The 19,553-nt window shown below is 45.6% G+C and overlaps 1 protein-coding gene across 2 annotated transcripts in view; it reads right to left on the reverse strand.

The window, feature by feature from the left end:
- Slc4a5 (solute carrier family 4 member 5) overlaps positions 1 to 19,553 on the reverse strand; it is a 135,393-nt gene that overhangs the window by 28,059 nt on the left and 87,781 nt on the right. For both annotated transcript variants that reach the window (XM_074050025.1, XM_074050026.1), the window contains 7 exons: positions 19,141 to 19,228; positions 17,672 to 17,826; positions 17,202 to 17,390; positions 15,433 to 15,607; positions 13,315 to 13,448; positions 12,348 to 12,619; positions 184 to 242 (listed from right to left, as the gene is read on the reverse strand). In XM_074050025.1, the coding sequence (XP_073906126.1) occupies positions 184 to 242; positions 12,348 to 12,619; positions 13,315 to 13,448; positions 15,433 to 15,607; positions 17,202 to 17,390; positions 17,672 to 17,826; positions 19,141 to 19,228 (1,072 nt within the window). The remainder of the gene's footprint in view (positions 1 to 183; positions 243 to 12,347; positions 12,620 to 13,314; positions 13,449 to 15,432; positions 15,608 to 17,201; positions 17,391 to 17,671; positions 17,827 to 19,140; positions 19,229 to 19,553) is intronic.

Here is a 19,553-nt window from a genome sequence, read left to right on the forward strand (position 1 = left end):
TAAAAAAAAAGAAAACAAAACAAAAAAAATGGAATGCTTATAGTATATGCAAAGCTCTGCAGCTAACTCCAGGGTTGACCTCTCTGAATCTGGGTTGTCATGAGTTGGTTTGTTTTCCAACTCTTCTCACTCCCCCCACAAGCAGAAGCATTTTAATGTCCAGTCTAAGAGGAAAGGACTTACCAGAGAAGCATTGGTGATTTGTGCCAGCGGGGCTGAGGCATTGAACACAGTTGTATTCACTGTAGATGAGCACAGGACATGGAGAAGGGTCAGCAGCTTCTAGTTGGGGATCCTGGAAACATTAAGAGCCCCCAACCCTTTCTCATCTTCCTCCAGTTCCTTAGCACTAAGAATTGATTTCCCTTGCAGTTTCTTAGCACTAAGAATTGATTTCCCTTGTGAGGGCAGCTCATCATGCCCACCCCCTCTTCACCTTCTTCACTTTTCCCTTGTGAGGAAAAGATTTGTGGAAGGGAGCCTGGCCATTCAGACAGAACAACTGGATCAGTCTAGAACAACTCCTGCCTGACAGCTGGTTTTAAAAACTGAAATAAAGAATTTGGTGCTGAGACAAGTTGATGATGTGGCCACTAGACCTATTTCTGGGCTGTTAGACTTAAGAAATATTTTCAAAGTACTAGCTCCATGACACATTTGGGGCCATGATCCCATCCCAGGCAGGCTGGCTCAGAGCCTATAAAGCTCCCAGCTCTGTCCAGAGAGCATCCTCATCCTGTTCCCCTCTACCAACACTTCAGTTCTCTCCCACCTTTCTCCTTACACATTTTGGGTTTTTTTTTTTTTTAGTAAGTCAGCTGGACCTATAAGAACTTGTTTGCTTTGATATTATTTTCCCTAATCTACGGGATCTAGGACCTAAAGGAAAATAAGGAACCCAAAAGTGCTGTTCTCAGGCTGTTCACTAGGTATCCCTTGCCAGGCACTCCCCTTCCCTGACCTCAGTATCCCTAAATGCAAGTGGAGCATCTAAGGGTCCCTTCAGAACCATGAGGAAAGCTGGAGGAGCCATAATATGCCTCCTCTTATTTCCATGTGGCTTCTTCCACTTCCCCTTTTACACTGTTGGGGCTTCTCATGCTCCTTCCAGTGGGAAGAGCTCATCACTAGTGAGCCCAGGCTCCTTAGGCAATGGGGCCCCTCATCACAAAGGCAGTCTTTGGAGAACTACTGCTTGCCCTCTCTTTTCCTCCTGAGCTGAAGGGTGGAAGTAAAGGCCAAGTTCTCCTCCCCTTCTTCCTCCTCCAAGCAATTCCTATACAGCAAGTTTGGGGAGAGAGGGAGGCCCAATAACAGTTTTCTTGAAGTAAATCTGAAATGTAGTGCAAACCCCATTTGTACTTGCTGGCTGTCCACATTTGGTTAGAAACTCAGAGAGAAGCAGAGATAAATCTTAAGGTTCCCTCAACCTCCAGCAAACTGTCCATAGGACTGTATATGATCACAGGGCTCACTTCTGGGGCAGCTAGGACGGGTGGCTAAGGAACTCAGTCTTGACCCAGAGCAGAATACTCCTAGAAGTTCTATACAAACCCACAGGTTTGTTAGGATTATTCTGAAGAAAGCTTTACTTATGGGAAATTAGACATATCTGTTACCTTCCCTCACACTGCTGACCAGGAGAAGAACATGATGTATAGTTAACAAGAGAGAAGCTGGGCATGGAGGCTTGATGTTTCATGGAGTTGGGATCAATCCGCAGGCCTTGCTCATGCTAGGCAAACACTCCACCTCTGTGCTGTATCATCGACCTCATCAATTCTTTTTTTATATCAAGAATTTCATGGGGGCCTGGAGTGTGTAGCTCAAGTGGTAGAACATCTGCCTAGCAAGCACAAGGCCCTGAGTTCAAACCCAGCATCACCACCAACAAAAGAAAAAATAAGAGTTTCATGGGATTTTCCTGAAAGCCACTTGAGATGAAAATGGAATAAATACAACATGGGAGATTTCAGAAAGGGTCCATATATCAAAGATTGTAAAATTCTAGTGTCTACAAAGTAGTACTCACTTGGGGTTGAAAGCAGCCGAATCAGTGTTGGCAGCATCCATAAATAGAATACAAATCAGTTACAATGGAAACAAAATTAAATATGAGGAGTTTCCCAAACAAGCTTTTATGATGAAGAGTGATAAAAAATAACAGTATACCATAGTTAGACTGGATTTTGCAGCAAAGCTAGGAATGCAGGGTAAATAGTAAGTAGGTGGCCCATGGATTGGGAAGAAACCATAGTTAATGTCCCCCCTCCTTAGACTCCTAAATCTAGAACTTTCCTTTCTATCTTCTCCTAATCAAAACTAACGTCCTCATCTCAGTTTCTGTATTCCCTGTGAAAAAAACAGAGATCTTATCTTACTGGGGCTAGTAGCTAATACTGAGGTTCAGTATTACTAATTAATAATTCAGTACATCAGGGATTCTGAAACTTGAGAGTGTATCAGAAGCCTCTGGAAGGCAAATATGATTGGACCCCACAACAGAGTTTGTAAATTCAACAGATCTGGGGCAGAGCCCAAGAATTTCCATTTCTTTCTTTTATTTATTTATTTATTCATTATTATTATTATTATTATTATTATCTTTGCAGTAATGGGGCTTGAATTCAGGGCCTTCACCTTGAACCATTCTGACAGCCCTTTTTTGTGATGGATATTTTCAAGATAGGTCTCGTGAACTATTTACCTAGGCTGGCTTCAAACCTTGATCCCCCTGATCTCTGCCTCTTGAGTAGCTAGATTATAGGCATGATCCACCAGTGCCCAGCAAGAATTTCCATTTCTGACAAGTTCCCCAGATAGTGCTGACAAGTCCCCAGATAGTGCTGGTGCTGCTGGCCTGGGGATCACACGTTGAGAACCAAACAATAGCATGACTCCAGAGAATTAGGCACATGGGAAAGACCAGAGGGGAAGCTATTTGGAAACAGGCAGCTTTATATGCCCCTCAAATTCTACTTTGTATGCTCCTATCCCCTGTTCCTAGGGCACCCCTAGATTTGGTTTCTCCTGTGGATAGATGGTTCCCAAAGTAGCCAAAGCTTCTCATATAACTCCAGTATCTGAACTGTTTCTAAAAAGTCAAGGTCTGGGCTGGTAGTATGGCTCAAGTGGTAATGTGGCAGGAAGGCAGGAGGGGGAAGGGAGATAAAGACAGACAAGGAGTGCAACAGTGAAGCAAAAAACAAAAACTGATTTGAGAAATGTCATATAGCACCAGGGGTGAGGCTAGAGAAGGGGCACCTCGCCCAGAGGTTAAAATGGCCAATGAAATAAAATGTGACCATGTATGGGACAGGCTGTACCCCCCATTTCTGTAACCTGCTCTAAGTGGTATCTAAGGAAGGCCCCCTTTGCTCTCAGGGCTCAGCCTTTGGATGTGAATCTGGTGAGTCACTGCTGGTCTACTTAATAAACTTGCTTCCCTAAAGCTTTGGTGCCCCATCTCTCTGTCTGAGCCATCCTACAACATTTCTGGGGGCTCATCCAGGGTTCAGAGGGTAGTGTTTTCACCTCCTTGTTGACGGCTCTGCATCCCCAGCCTGCCAGAAGCCACCTCTGCTAGGCACCACCGGACGTGTTGATCTGAGGGGAGGGAGTCTCTCTCCTGATGAACCAAGGAGGTGAGTTTCAGTCACATGAAGAAACCCAGAAAGGCTTGGGAATCAACTTGGGAACCTTGCTGATCAGACTTGTAAGAACCCAGGTTTGAATTTAGGCCTGCCTTAGGAGGCAGAAGGGGAGTCTGATCAACTCCCAGCAAAGATACACAAGTAACCGCCTTTTGAGGTGAAACCGTGTCTCTCAGGTTCAGGGAGTGAGGTAGAAGTACTGTGCTGTGTGGGAGTGTGTGAAAGTGCAAGCCTGAGATGCAGCCCAGCTACGAAGCAAGTGCAGAGTCCTGATCTGTGGGTCCATGGTGAACTCACATGGTCTGGGGTGAGCCCTAACAGGGAGTCAAGTCTGGGGTTTACAAGGACTCACTATAGCTAAGACACACCTAAATCCCTACAAGGGGAGTGGCCAGAGACAGATGAAGCAAGTGGTGTTATTTGTGTTCCCCTGTGTGCTGGAAAGGAGAATCCCTTACCTTCTCTCCACAACCCCCATCCCTTCCATTTTTGTCTGTCTTGACATCTGGCAATGGGAGGAATGGGAGGTCAGAGTAAGAACATCCCACTGGGGTGCATGCTTAAGAACTTTAAAAAGGTATTTAATGGAGATTACAGAGTCAAGCTGACTCCTGACAAGCCTAGAAACTTCTGTGAAATAAACTGGCCTGCTTTTGGTGCAGGATGGCTCTCAGAGGGGTCATTAGATAATGTCATAGTCAATAGAGTTTCTGAAGTGGTTGTAGGGCATCCTGGACACCCAGATCAGTTTCCTTATATTGACTGCTGGCAGGATGCAGTCCACAGTCAGCACACGTAGCTAAAGCCCCACCTACAGTAAGCATGTAGAGTCATGGTAGCCAGGTGGCAGTGGCTTCCAAGTGCAGGGAAAAATGTAAAAAGCCAGAGAAACCCAAATTAGCAAGGGGTCTTAAGGAGACCCCCACCCTTATGGGTGCCACTGTATCCATTTTTGCCACTGCTTTCTGCCCCTTCGCCTCCACCTTCAGAAGGGGAAGCAGCATCAGACAGGGAAGCCCCAGCATCAAATATGCCTAGAAGGCCAGGCCCAGAAGTCCTTGAAACTGCAACAAACCCACTTTCCTCAGGCCCCATGAACCTCATGCTCACTCCAAGCCCACCAGTCCTCACTCCACAGCTCCCTGCGAGACTTGCCCCTAAGTTCAACCAGGAACATTTGAACAGTCCCAATACAGGCCTAGCCTCTCCCCCAGAACCCACCACCCTGAAGATGCCCCTGAGGGAGGTCCAGGGCCCAATATATTATGACCAGCATGGTAGATACAAGGAGGAAGGTGGACATTGGTCTACAGGCCTTTACCACCACAGACCTCCTAAATTGGGAGCACCATACCCCCTCCTTTATGGAAAAGCCTCAGGCTCTGATTGATCTAATGCAGTTAGATCCATCATCTAAACTCATAAGCCCACCTGGACAGACTGCCAATAGCTTCTTCCGACTCTATTTAATACAGAGGAGCAATGCCATATAACCTCAGCAGCTCTAAAGTGGCTGGAAGATCATGCTCCTGTGGGCACTTTAAATGCCCAAGCCTAGGCTTAGGACCACTTCCCTGAGGAAGACTCCCACTGGGACCCTAATGATGACTGAGATTACCAGCAGCTTGAATGGTATCAGAAGGCATTATTAGAAGGCATGAAGGACGGAGGGGAAAAGGCCATGAACATGAGCAAGACAACAGAAGTCTGCAACAACCAGATGAGAGCCCCAGCCAGTTTTATGAGCGGCTATGTGAGGCCTTCTGCCTGCACACCCCTTCTGACCCAGAGGCGGCCAAAAACCAGAGGACGATTAATGCAGCCTTTGTCAGCCTGGCCCAGGGGGAATAAAGAAAAAATTACAAAAGCTTGAGGGGTTTGCTGGTATGAACACCAGCCATCTTCTGGAGGTGGCCATAAAAGTCTGTGTCAATTGAGATCAGGAGGCCAAACAGGAGGCCAATAGAAAGATGAAAAGGAAGATGCACCTCCTTGTTGTGGCTCTAGCTGAACAGTTGGGCAGGCCCTGGTATGCAGGCCATGGCAGAGGAAAAGGCAATAACCTGTGGATGGTGGTCAGTGCCCCTGGAATGGCCTCACCCTAGAGAGAACTAAGGCAGGACCAGTGTGCCTACTGTTGTTAGGAAGGACACTGGAAAAATGAATGTTCCCAATGGCTCAGGGGCCCCCAGTAGGCCCCCCAGACCAGAAGCAGAAGCTGAGTTGTTGAAGGAAAGTATTGGCCTGCCTAGGGCAGAAGTGGCCCCTGGGAGGAAGACATTGTTGGGCTGGCCACTTTTGAGGATTATGAGGAGGAGAAGGATGGACTGGGCTCCATTCTACTGGGCCCCCCAGCAGCCTATAGTCCAAATGAAGATGGGGCTGTCCTGCTGACCTACAGGTGGACACTGGCACAACCCATTTGATTGTAACCCAACCCATGGGCCCTCTCTCACACAGACAAGCAACCATTGTGGGGGCCACAGGAAATCAGACTTGCTGCCCCTTTCTTGTATCAAGAAAATGCAATCTTGGAAAGCATGAAGTAAGGCATGAGTTCCTCTATCCTCCTGATTGCCCTGTGGCCTTGATGGGCAGAGACTTCTTGTGCAAACTAAGGACACAGATAACTTTTGACTCTGACAGCATGGCAGCCTTAAAGCTGAGAGGGCCTGAGGCCAAGATTGTAACTTTCATGGTTGCACAGGAGGAGGAATGGTGACTCTGTGCCTCTAAGAAAGAGATTTCTGAGATGCCTGGGCTTCTCTTTAAGATTCCAGGAGTATGGGCTGAGGACATCCCCTGGATTGGCTCAGAACAACATCTCCAGTGGTGGTAGAATTAAAGCCGGGAGCTGTTCCTATTAGCCAGAAGCAATACTACATTCCTTGCAAAGCCCAAATTGGAGTCCAAAAGCATTTTGACAAACTCCTAAAGTATGGGATCCTTCAGCCTTGTCAGTGTCCCTGGAACATATCCTTACTGCCTGTCCAAAAACTAGAGACTGAAGACTTTAGGCCGTTCAGGACCTCTGCGCAGTCAACTCAGCAACTTACTTTACACCCTGTGGTCCCAAACCTGCACATGCTTTTGGGTTTTATCCCAGCTGAGGCAAAGTTCTTTACCTGCCTAGACCTTAAGGATGCATTTTTTTGCATCTGTCTGGCCCCACAGAGCCAATCCATCTTTGCCCTCCAATGGGAAAGTTCTAGTACTGGAGAGAAGGAACAATTGACTTGGACTTTTGTTGCCACAAGGCTTCAGAAACTCTCCCACTATCTTTGGGACTGCCTTGGCATCCAACCTAAAGGCTTTGTCAGCTGACCAGCATGGCTGCACACTCCTCCAGAATGTGGATGACCTTCTGTTGGCTGGACCAACTCAGGAGGATTTTATGGAAGGAATTTGCCTCCTTCTCTCCCTTTTGTGAAAGGCAGGACATAAGGTTGCCTGAAAGAAAGCTCAGATTTGCCAGGATACTGTCAAATACTTTGGGTTTCACCTGTCACAAGGACAATGTAGACTGGGCCCTGAGAGGAAACAAGCTGTCTGTTCCATTCCAGCCCCCAAGACCTGTCAACAGATTAGAGAATTTCTAGGGGCTGCAAGTTTCTGCCAGATCTGGATCCCAAATTACTCTCTCAGCAAAATGCCTTTATGAAGCCACAAAGGGGGTAGGATGGGAACTCATGGTATGGAGAGAGGAGCAAGAAAAGGCCTTTAAAAAGATTTAAAAAGCACTCACAAATGCCCCTGCTCTGGGCTTGCCAGATGTGATGAAGCTCTTCTTCCTATATGTACACGAGAAACTGGGGACAGCTGTAGGAGTCTTGACTCAGCTGCTAGGTTCCTGGCACCACCCAGTGGCCTATTTATCAAAGCAACTTAAGCAGTTTCCCAAGGCTGGCCGCCCTGCCTGCACTCCCTGGCAGCCACTGCTGTCTTGGTGGCTGAAGCAGTCAAACTTACTTTGGGACAACAACTCACAGTCCAAGTTCCCCACTCTGTTTTGACTCTTGTGGAACATAAAGGAAATTACTGGCTGACAAACTCCCAAATGGTCAGATATCAAAGCATGTTATGTGAAACCCGTGTATCCAGCCACCCTATTGACAGTTGATTCAGGCCCCCAGAGCATGACTGTTTAGAGGTTATGGATGAGGTGTTCTCCAGCCAGCTGGACTTGACTGATCAGCCTATTGGTCATCAAGACATTGAGTATTTCACAGACAGCAACAGCTTTGTCCAGGACAGCACACATTTTGCCAGATATGCAGTAGTGACTCTGATGCTGTCATTGAAGCATGTCCACTGCCAGTTGGGAGTGCTGCACAAAAAGTTGAGCTCATTGCTCTCATGCCAGTTCTCTAGCTCACTGCGGGGGTATGGGTAAACATACATATGGACTCTAAATATGCCTTTACTACCATTCATGTCCATGGAGTATATAAAGAAGGGGAGCTCGCTAACTCAGGAGGAAAAAATGTTAAGTATGGACAAGAAAATCTGGAATTGCTAGAAGCTATATGGGGCCCTAAGCAAGTAGTGGTCATGCACTGCTGAGGGCACCAGAAGTGGGAGACAACAGCTGATCAGGGTAACCAAAAAGCTGATAGGGAAGCCAAGTGAGCAGCCCTCACAGGAGGACAGACCTCAGCCTCACTGACAGCTGCCTTGTTCCCATGCCCTTTATCTGAATGGCACCTATGGAACACACCACAAGAACAGGCTTGGTTTAAGACTGAGGAGGGAAATTTTCTACCAGGTGGATGGTGGAAATTTGCTGACAGCCAAATTGCAATCCCAGAGTAGCTGGCTCCTACATTTGTCAAGCTGTTCCATGAAGGAACTCACTCAGGGTAAACCACCTTGGCCCAGCATTTTTATCTCCCCAAGCTCTCCAGCATAAGTAAGACAGTATGTGAAAGGTGCAGTCTGTGTGCCAAAAACAATCCCTGACAAGAGACAAGAGTCAAGTACAAAGTGTTGGAGGAACTGTGAACTTTACCGAGATGCCACAGGCCAGAGGACATAAATATTTGCTGGTGTTTGTCTGCACCTTCTCAGATGGGTGGAAGCCTTCCCTACTGAGACTGAGAAAGCCTAGGAAGTGGCCAGATGCCTGTTAAAGCAAATCATCCCTCAGTTCAGAATACCTGTGTCTATTGGATCAGACAATGGGCTGGCCTTTGTGGCTGAGGTGGTACAGTTGGTGGCTAAGGGCTTACAAATAACTTGGAAGTTGCACATGGCGTACCACCCCCAGAGTTCAGGGAAAGTAGAGTGTATGAATAGGACTCTAAAACTGCAATTGGGAAAACTATGCCAGGAGACCCATCTACAATGGGATCAGTTACTCCCCATAACCTTGCTCAGGATTAGGTCTAGCCCCACCAAGCAGACCAGTCTTTCCCCTTTTGAAATTCGTTTTGGGTGCCCACCCCCTTTAGTCAAGGGCCTGTGAGGGGACCTTAAGGAAACAGGTGACCTGACCATGAGATAGCAAATGCAAGCCCTAGGGCTGACTCTCTCAAAAATCAATGACTGGGTAAGAAAGAGACTCCCTGTTGGCCTAACAACTCCCATACACCCTTATAAGCCAGGTGATGCTGTTTGGGTAAAAGAATAAAATGTTCAACCACTAAAGCCCCACTGGAGGGGCCCTTTTGTTGTTGTTTTGTCCACCCCCACTGCAGTTAAGGTAACAGAGATCGTTCCTTGGATCCACCACAGCTGAGTAAAGCCAGCTTCCCTCAAATGGGAGTGCATCCCTGACCCAGCCTCACCATACAAGATCACCCTTCACAGGACCCTGCTTCCCAGGAGACAACAGGAGATCATGGACAACAAGACCTCAGCCTTGCTCTAGTCACCCCAGAAGCTGACTAGTCACAAGGTGGAAGCTTGAGGAGCCAACCATCTCACCTTTGAGAATGAGTCCCATGTTTCCTTCTTGCTAATCTTGGTCAGCTCTCTATCTCATGACCCCCAGGCCATGGATTATTACTCATGTATGCACACTACTGAGTGGGAAGTGTTGTTACCAAAACTCTTGTTTTTCATTCTTATTATTCTTGTGCAGGCACCATTGTTGGGTCATGCACCCACAACCATACCACCTACTCAGTGTGCTCTCATGATGGTCAGTATATCTGTTTTAACCCCATCTATCACCCTTGGGAGCAATGGCTAGAGGTCTGAAGCTTCACCAGCTCCAGGGAGTTTATTAGCTGGACACAGGTTTACAATCCCAAAAGGCCACTATCTATATACTTTGATGTATAGCTAAAAATTCTATTGACCTCAAGGTATTGGAAACACCTGTGGAGGTCTAGCCTGGGAGAAAACTTGCATGTCAGATGATAAGTATATGTGTCAGGAAGACAGCTGCTCATGTAATGATGCTGTGGAAATATAAACCCCTGGATCAAGATGATGTTCTTTGACCCAGAAGTGGGTCTGAGCATCAAAGGGGGGAATGTGGCAGGAAGGCAGAGAGAAGGAAGAAAGATAATGAGAGACAATGAGGGAGATAATGAGAGATAATGAGTGCAACAGTAAAACAAACAAACAAAAAACAGATTTGAGGAGTGTCATGTGGCACCTGGGGCAAGACCAGAGAAGGGCAACCTCACCCCAGAGGTTAAAATGGCCAATGAAATAGTATATGACCATGTATGGGACAAGCTGTACCCCCTATTTCTGTAACCTGCTCTACATGGTAAATAAGGAAAGCCCGTTTTGTTCTCGGGGCTCAGCCTTTGGATGCAAATCCACTGAGTCACTGCCGGCCTACTTAATAAACTTGCTTCCCGAAAGCTTTGGTGCCCATCTCTCTGTCTGAGCCTTCCTGCAACAGTAGGGCATCTGCCTAGCAAGTGTAAGGCCCTGAGCTCAAACTCCAGCATTGCCAAAAAAAAAAAAAAGTCAACAATATGTGCCTCTAAAAATCATGCTTGTTGGAGATTTGGGTACAATGTAATGAACCCAAAATCTGGGAGGCACAAACAAGAGTCTTGATCCCCAGAGGCAGGTTTTGCTCTCTGGCAGAATAAAAAGAGACTGCGATAGGATCTTCTCACTGATCTGGGAAAACGATGTGCTTAAGACAAAGAGTAGCTTCGCATATTGCTGGATTTTAATGGAATAACTCAAAGTTAATGGTAGGGAAAAAAAGCCTAGACTTCATAAAATCAGTGCAGTGACAGGGAGAGGGGGTATTATCCAAACTAAACTCCTTGCAGACAAGGAATCTTTTATCTTCCACAAAGCCTAAATTGAACCCTAAATAGTTACGCAGCAATTTTTTTTGAGGTACTGGAGTTTGAACTCTGGGCCTCACACTTGGTAGGCAGGTGCTCTATCAGTTGAGTCACTCCACCAACTATGCAGCAAATATTTTTGATTGGCTTATGATCAATTTTTAAATTCATAGTAATATACTAAAGGACTAAACAACCCAATATCTACTTATTTCCTCTAACTCAATCTGCGTATAGACTTAAAAATCTCACAAAAGTCCCATGAGACAGGCATGGTCACATTGCTATCATTTTTTTGCAGTGCTAAACCCAGGACCTTGCACATGCTCAACAAGTGTTCTACCACTGAATTACATCCCCAGCCCTTGTTTTGTTTGTTTGTTTGTTTTTGTTTTTATGAGACAGGGTCTCACTATGTGGCCCAAGATGGCCTCAAACATAATCCTCCTGCCTCTGCCTCCTAAATCTGGGATTATAAGCATATGCTACCATGCCCAGCACAATATACCTCTTGTATACAATATACAGCTAGGGAAAGTAAGACTCAATATAACCTTGGGTGGCCTCTGGATTTTAGCTTGCTCTTTGCAAGTCCAGCCTTGCTTAGTGCTTAGAATGTATAGATGGATCTCCTACTTCTGCTCTTATAATGCCCTTAGCACATGGGAATCTAGAGAATCCAACTAACTGGCTACCAACCAAGAGGGCTGATACCAACCATAATGGTGACTCTTACCAGTGTAAGTTCTTCCCTAAACTCAGCCAGGATCTGGCTCCCTGGAACTTTTGCTCCTCATTCCTCATTCTGCTCTACATCCTGTAGTTACAGAGGTAAATATGGCACTTCTTGGTATGATAGTCCCCTTCTCATACCTTTCATATCGCTAAGAAGATATGTTCTCCAACTGTTCTTCAAATGGCAAGATTGGCAAGACCTTTACCCTGGATGCATTCCTGTTGTAGGGAAGGAAGTTCATGCCTCTGGTGTGGTCTCACATTATAAGGCATGTGATCACATTGGTAGCAATGTGTTGGGGAGAGCTGCCATGCACTGATGGGCCTGGGAGTGGCTTTAGGCACCTTTAAGTCTACTTCTGACTTGGGCAGTATTCCTGACAAGTATGGCCTCCATAGGTGATTTGCTTCACCCCACACTGAGAAAAATTATGCCTTCCTCCTTCCTGGGGTATCTCTGTACCTGGTTATAACTCTGGATATTGATATTTGTGACTCTTAGGATTGCTGTCCCCTTGGTTTCCTTCCAAAAACGAGGTTCAAAATCCTGCATTTGCTCTCTTGGAACAGTGAGCATCTGGCTGAACAGACCCTCAAAAGCAGTCTCACTCTCCGGCATTTGCTAGTGAGCTGTGGTGGTAGGGGAGAGTGGATGAGTGGGTTGGGACCCAGGGCACCTTTAGGGTTAACTGGTCACCTGTGTCAGGAGCAATGCACTCGCATTTGTAGGTGGTGATGGAGTCAGGCTTGAAGTCCATGTTGATGGGGTAGTACCTGAAGGCACCAATCATCTTTTTGATGGCATCATAGATGAAGATGAAGCTGATGAGGGTGGAGAAGCCCTCCTCGGTGAAGCGGGTGATATACTTGATGATAAAGCTGGCATCAGTGGCCACCAGGATAAGGCACTGGATGGCTGAGTGTAGGCCAATCCAGAGTCGGAACTCCATGTAATCTAAGCCATTGCCTCTGGAAGGCAGAGAGAAGCAAGTGGCCTCGAGCCCAGGGCTCCTGCCTCTTCTTGGCTTCCCAGACCCACCCACAGGAGTTCATCTTTCCCTGCTGTGGCACAGATACCCTTCTAGGGACCATAAGAGGACTAGGGACAGAGACAATTCCTGTGTAGGTTGCCTGGTCTTTCAGAATCCTAGGAAAGGATCTCATAGGGGCAGCAGGAAGGTGCTATGGTGCATCAGTGTTCATATAGTTGATAACAGATACCCAGAGTGAGTGAAAAATAGGGAATTTCAGATTAACAGAGTTGGAGTGGGACTTAGAAATGGTCAGATCCAAACTCTTATGATATAGATGAGGAAACTGAGTTTGGAGTGATGGGACTTGCCTGGGTCTGGGTACAGTTTTCTGACTTCCATCCCAAGACTTTTCATACACTACACTGACTTTCAAATCGTAATTGCTCACAGGCAGAATGGTATAGATTTCCTCCTCTTATCTTATCTTGCCTGCATTGCTCCCAATAGGCTTTGCTAATATGCACTGAAATGAATTAAAAGGCAGGTAGCTGGCAGGAGTCAAGAGGAATCTCCTGACAGTCCTCCCATACTTAAAGATGGCTTTGGCACCTCCTCACAACTATTCCTATTCCTCTGCACTAGTGCTGCCTAACTGCCCAAATGTAAGGGCAGGCCTGGGGAGTCACCTACTTGCTAAAGTCGAAGAGGAGCTTCTCGAAGATAAGGATGGGTCCTGTGCTGCTAAGGATGATGAGAGGTTGTCCCGAGAAGAGGCAGAACAAGGAGCCAGCCATGGCAGTGCCCAGGAAGCTCTCCATCACTCCCTGAGGGCACAAAAAAGTGTGAGGCTCTGTGGAGGCAGAGGGGGCTTCTCTACACAGGTTGCAAACTAGCTACCTCTCCATGGGCACAGACTGGTATTCATCCTTCATTCTGGGCCTTTTCCCCAAATTCTATCCCCCAACTTTCCATGATGGCCACTATCACTCTCTCTAATCCCATTTGGATAAAGGTCCCTTGTGACTTCCTTTTGGCCTAGAAAACAGTGGACGTGCTTGGCCCTGTATTCATTCTATTCCTAGAGGATGTCCCATTCATCCATACCGTTATTCATTCATTCAAATATTTATTTGGTGCCTTTAGACATCAGCCCATTCATTCATTCATTCATTCAAGATCCATTAGTCACTTGCTATGTACCAGGCATTGTATTAGGTATTGGAGCCTGATCAGTGAACAATATAACACATCTTCAGTCTAGTAGTATATATAGATCAGTAGCCGATTTCCATAGAGCAGAGTTTTTCAATCTCATCACTATTAATGTTTTAGTCTAGATAATTCTCTGTTGTGGGATCTGTCCTGTGAATTATAGGGTGTTTAGCAGCATCTACGCACTAGATGTCAATAATTATTTCCATTCCAGTTACTACAACCAAAACTATCTCTGAATATTGCCAAATGTCCCCTTGGGTCTAAACTGGTCCTGGTTGAGAGCCACTGCCAAGGAGAGCAATGAGGTGGGATGGTTCTACTTACCAGGAGCACCTGGCAGAAAGGGTTATTAGGAAGGTTACCCAGATATAGAAATGTAGAAGCTGAGACCTAAAACATGAGCAAGGACTGACCAGGAGAATAGGATGATGTGGAATAAAATGAATGTCCTGTAAAAAGGGGGCTACATATGCAAAGGCTGGAGTTGAAAGGTGGCATGTCTTTGTTAAAAATGATCAGGATTGATGGAAAACAGACCGAAGAATGTGTGAGCAGCACAGGAATGCTGGGAAAGAGAATGCTAGGGGAGAGGCTTGAGAGGCAAGTAGGACCATGCCATGAGAGCCACAAGAAGAATCTGGGATTTAGGAGTTAAGGATGATGACTAGTTTCTTGCATGGACAGTTGGGTAAAGCATGGTGTCACTGACATGCTGGATAAGGCCCAAGGACTCAGATCAGGAGAGAAGATAATGAATGCAATGTCACCTGTAAGGCCCAAGGGCTCAGATCAGGAAAGAAGATAATGGATGCAATGTCACCTGTGTGAGACAGCCATGTAGACATACCTAGGAGATAGCCTGAAGATTGGGAAAGATATAGGCTGGCAAAAGGCATTCATCTCAACTTATCCAGAAAAATGAACCTTTTCCTTGGTGCTCTGATTTTTCTTATGGTTCTACCCAAAGATCTCCATTAGACCCTTGCCTAGGAGATGGGTGCGTGTCTTTGATAAGCTGATATTTTCCCCAAGAAGGCCCATCTTATTGTAATAGGAACAACTTAACCTTTCTCCTATAAATGTCTTATCTTCAAGCTAAGAAATCAAGTTGGTTTAAAAAAAGTGTAGGGAAAAGGTCCTGATTCAATTGACTGTGTTCATTCAAGTATCAGTGGGAAAAGTACCAAATAACAAAGTAAATGGTTCCCTTAAAAGTTTTTTTTTATTTGTTTTTATTTTGGTACTGGGCTAGGCAAGTGCTCTGCCACTTGAGCCACAACTCCAGCCTTGTTTTGTTTGTTTTAAACATAGTCTCCCCAGCCCAGGCTGGCCTGCAACTCCTCCCTATGTAGCCCAGGCTAGCCTCAAATTTGCAATCTTCCTGCCTCAACCTCCTAAGTATCGGGATCCCCTTAAAAGTTTGACCATTTATATCTTTCTTAAATTCGGTATTTTCTTTTTCTTTTTTTTTAAAGGATTACATGAAGAGATGGGTTGAATCTGGATGGGACTATGGTATGAAGTTTCTTACTACCATTAGCTGGCAGCAGATTTTAATTGACATTTGCACTCACGTCCCCAGCTTACACATACCTGATAATTGTCAGTGGCGTCTCCCAGAAGCCCACCAAATGTGATAGCGTTGGTAATACAGCCGAGGTAGATGAATAGAATGGCAGAGATGGACTGGATGTGGAAGCCATCACAGAAGTCACTGAGGAACCAGGGAAGCTTCCTCTTGACATCCAGACACAGTCCACCGAAGAACCTGCTTAAGACAGGCCCAAGTTCTGCTTGCTCACTACAAACACCCACAGGGACAGGGCAATTTATAGGGCCCTACAAAGTCTGGGGTGGGGAAGGGAATTTGACTAGGGGTGGAAGGAGACAAAGATCTTTCTAGCAGAACATTTAGGACAAAAGATAAATTCTTGCAAGACTAAAAGTTTATAGTCAGCACCATCCACACTGGGAAAGGTAGACATAGCCTGTTTGGGAGAGGGAAGTTCTGATGGGAATATTCCACAGAAGATGAACATTATGGGGTTCACAGAGGATGGACATTCTGTGGTCCAGATGGTGGTCTTCCTCATGTCCCTGACTGGCCACAGGGTTTCTGTGCTTGGTAAACACAATATGTTCAGAGACAACACAGATCCGTTAAGTGTGGATGATAAATTGATAACTGGTTTCTTTGCTTTCCCAAGTGACTTGGGAATTTTAGATTTGGGGACAATGTCTCTTCCTCATACCCCCAAACCCAGTATTTAGCATAGCAGGGGTTCTCAGCCTCAGTACTATTATATTTTTGATCAGATCATCCTTTGCCACATCTGGTTGCATTACAGGATGTTTAGCAGTATCTCTGGCCTTTATCCACTAGGTGTCAGCAGCAACTTCCCTCCAGTGATGACAAATAAAAATATCTCTAGACTTTTCCAAATCCTTTGCTGGCGGGGGAGAGGGGGCACAGATAAAGGAGGGTCAATGCTGCTTTCAGTTGAGAACCATAGGTATAGAGTCAAGGGAGTATAAGTCATGACTTCATTCTCAAAGTCATGATTTGCCATTGCTTTTGTAGGGCCATGTCCATTTATGAATCTAGTTCAATCTGAGTGACTTCAAGAGCTGGCAAAGACCCTAGGGCAAGAGAATTTTTCTCTTGTTTGTTTAAAAAAAGAAGCTTTTGAATAGATAACATTAAATTTAAAAAGTTGTTGTTATATATTATATTGTGTTCCTAAAAAAGATTATGAAAGCCCAACCCTTAGTACTTGTGAATGTGACTTTATTTAGAAAGTCTTTGTAGATATAGACAAGTTACAGTGAAGTTATTAGGGTGGGCTCCAATCCAATGTGATTGGTGTCCTTATAAAAGAGGACAATGATATGTGAAGACAGGGAGAAGATCATGAGATGGATGTCATAGACAGAAACTGGAGTGATAACAGCTGCAAGCCAACAATTGTCAGAAAGTAGGAGAAAGCAAGGGAGGATCGACCTAGAGTCTCAGAAGGAACATGGCTCTGCCAACATCTTGATTTGTAACCTCTAACCTCAGAACTGTGTGAGAATAACTTTCTATTGTTTTCTCCACCTAGTTTGTGGTAATTTGCTTCTCATCCCGAGGAAACTAATACAGATACAAAAGGGTGTCTAGAGAAAAGTTTGGGTTCCTCCACTCCTGTATGGAGTCCGCTGTTCTCTTCTGAAACAATGCTTCTCAGTATCCAAGAGGGGCTCAGGGGCACAGGAAAGAATAGCGGTCAGACCCGTGGGCCTGGAGAGGCTGCTATACACAGTAGTAAGGAGGAGAGAGGTTTGAAGTACAGCAGGGTCTCTATCAGGCCTAAGGCGGGCACCTTCCTGTCCAGATAAGTTCCTCCCCAATTTCGTGCATAGCTGGCATCTCTGCATCATCTGCACTGCCTGCTCCTCCAGCCCCGCTGCCGCCAGCCCCACTGCTGCCAGGTCCTCCTCCAGCTGAGGGGCCTCCTCCACCTACAGAGCCATTCATCTGGCCTAGCTCAGCCAGGGAGAACACGGACTTCCTGAAAGAGAAGGAAATGGGGAAGAGACAGCCCCTCTAGGATTGCCCCCAGAGCACCACTCGCCTCTCTAACAAAAATTATAAAATATCTTAAAAGACAGGGGGAAATTCAGACAATGATCTACCAATTCCCACACACAGGTCACCCAGATTTTACAGATGTTCACATTTAGCCATGTTTGTTTCTGCACTTTTACAAAAAGAAATAAAGGGATACCAATGAAACTGAAGCCTCTTTTGTCTACCCTCTTTCCCACCCTCCCTCTCCACTCACATACGCACCTCTTGTCAGCAGAGGGCACTTTCTTGGGTGGCTCTATTCGAATATTTGGGTCCCATTCTCCAGGAGGAAGGACAATGACTTCATCTAGAAACTCATCAATTCCTGCAATCAGATCTTCCCGATTACGGGCTTTATAAGCCACATCACTGAAGAGCTGGAGAGAAATGAGGAGGTAAGAAAGAAGTGTCAGCTCCTGATATCCCCTTCTTACCCACTTCCCAGGAGCACAACACCACAGCTAGTTTCAAAGTAATCATTTGCAACCACTGCTCTAGATGCCAACTCATTCTCAGTTTGAGGAATGTGACAGAACAGCAGGGAAAACAGTGCAAAAAGGGAAAGAGCCAGTGCCAAGGGAAGATGGTTGTCTTGAATCTGAAACCCAGGTCTCCATATTCCTTTTGTAGGACTTTGGTTGAGTTAGTGAACCTTTCCAGTTCATTTTTTCCACACAGCAAGCACATTTAGAAAATCTCTGTAGAGCCTGGTCCAAGAAGCGCAGGCATTTCAAATCCATTTATTACTTCCTATCCCTTCATCCTTGGAAAGTCAGGTTGCACACAGTCTCCAGAGCATGCTTTCTGACTTACAGATCTGATTGGGTATGCCTGTAGTTCCCTAGGCTCTCCATCTCTATGGGGACAGAGTAGGAACTTTATGATCTGCTTATAGGTTCTGTACAGTCTCTGGCTCCCCTCTCTGGTGTCACCTCCTGTCCTGGAAACTCTTCTACTGAGCCTACTAGAATTGGACCACTTCTATCCAGTTTCTTTGAGCCTTGATCCCTGTTCCCTTCAGAATACTTGCCCCCCGATGCTTGTGCTGGTCTACCAACCTTCTGTTCATCCTTAGTGGTTTCTTTGTTCATTTTGTTTTTTTGGTACTCAGAGCCTTGTGCTTGCTGGGGAGGTACTTTACCACGTGAGCCAAGCCCCCTAGCCCTTTTTGCTTTAGTTATTTTTCATGTGGTTGCCTAGGGCCAACCTGGACCACAATCTTCCTATCTATGCCTCCTGTTTAGCTGGGATGACAAATATACCCAGCTTATTTGTTAAGATTGAGTCTCACTAACTTTTTGCCCAGACTGACCTCAAAAATGGGGTCTCACTAACTTTTTGATAGGGATGACCTCAAATCTTGATCCTCTTGATCTCTATCTCCTCAGTAGCTGGGATTACAGGCATGAGCCTCAGTGCCAGACCTTTAGTTTTTCATCTGTGAATCCCTGGGGGGCTATCACACAGTTACTTTCATTATTACAGATCTGTCCCTCCCACTGGATTAGTGCTCCTAAGGGACATTAACTATTCCCTGAATCCCATAATCTTTAGTACCCTATATAGGGCCTGGTACACAGTAGGTACTCAAATGTGTCTGTTAGATAACTCAGTTATCTAAAATTGAAGTTGCTGTGTGTGGTGCATGAGCCATTAATACTCTGGAGCATGTGCTTCTTGTTACCACTTACATCATCCACCATGAGAGTTGCAATGGCACGGCCAATTTCATTGTAGGACTTTGCTCTCCCAGAAGGTCCCAGAAGAATGAACAGAAATCTACAAAAAAGGAGGAGGAGGAAAGTAAGAAGGAAAAATAGAAGCAGATAAAGAGAAGAATTCTCTGGCCCTCAACTGTATCATTGTTAACTTTTCACCTACTTCCTTAGAATTTTCCATTTGTTGGAAGAACAATTCCTCTTCCAATTCAGTAAGTTCCCCAGCAGCATCCTCACCTTTGTCTTGCTGTCTAAGCACATCTAACAGCTTCTCTCAGTGATATTGCCTCCTTTCCTTTTGAGATTATTTTAAATAAACTCTAAAACTTTTCCCTAGCAAATCTTTACCTTTAGGGGTATCCCTAACAGCACTGTTTGCTGATGAT

Source organism: Castor canadensis, chromosome 12, assembly GCF_047511655.1.
Source record: "Castor canadensis chromosome 12, mCasCan1.hap1v2, whole genome shotgun sequence".
Lineage (NCBI taxonomy): Eukaryota > Metazoa > Chordata > Mammalia > Rodentia > Castoridae > Castor > Castor canadensis.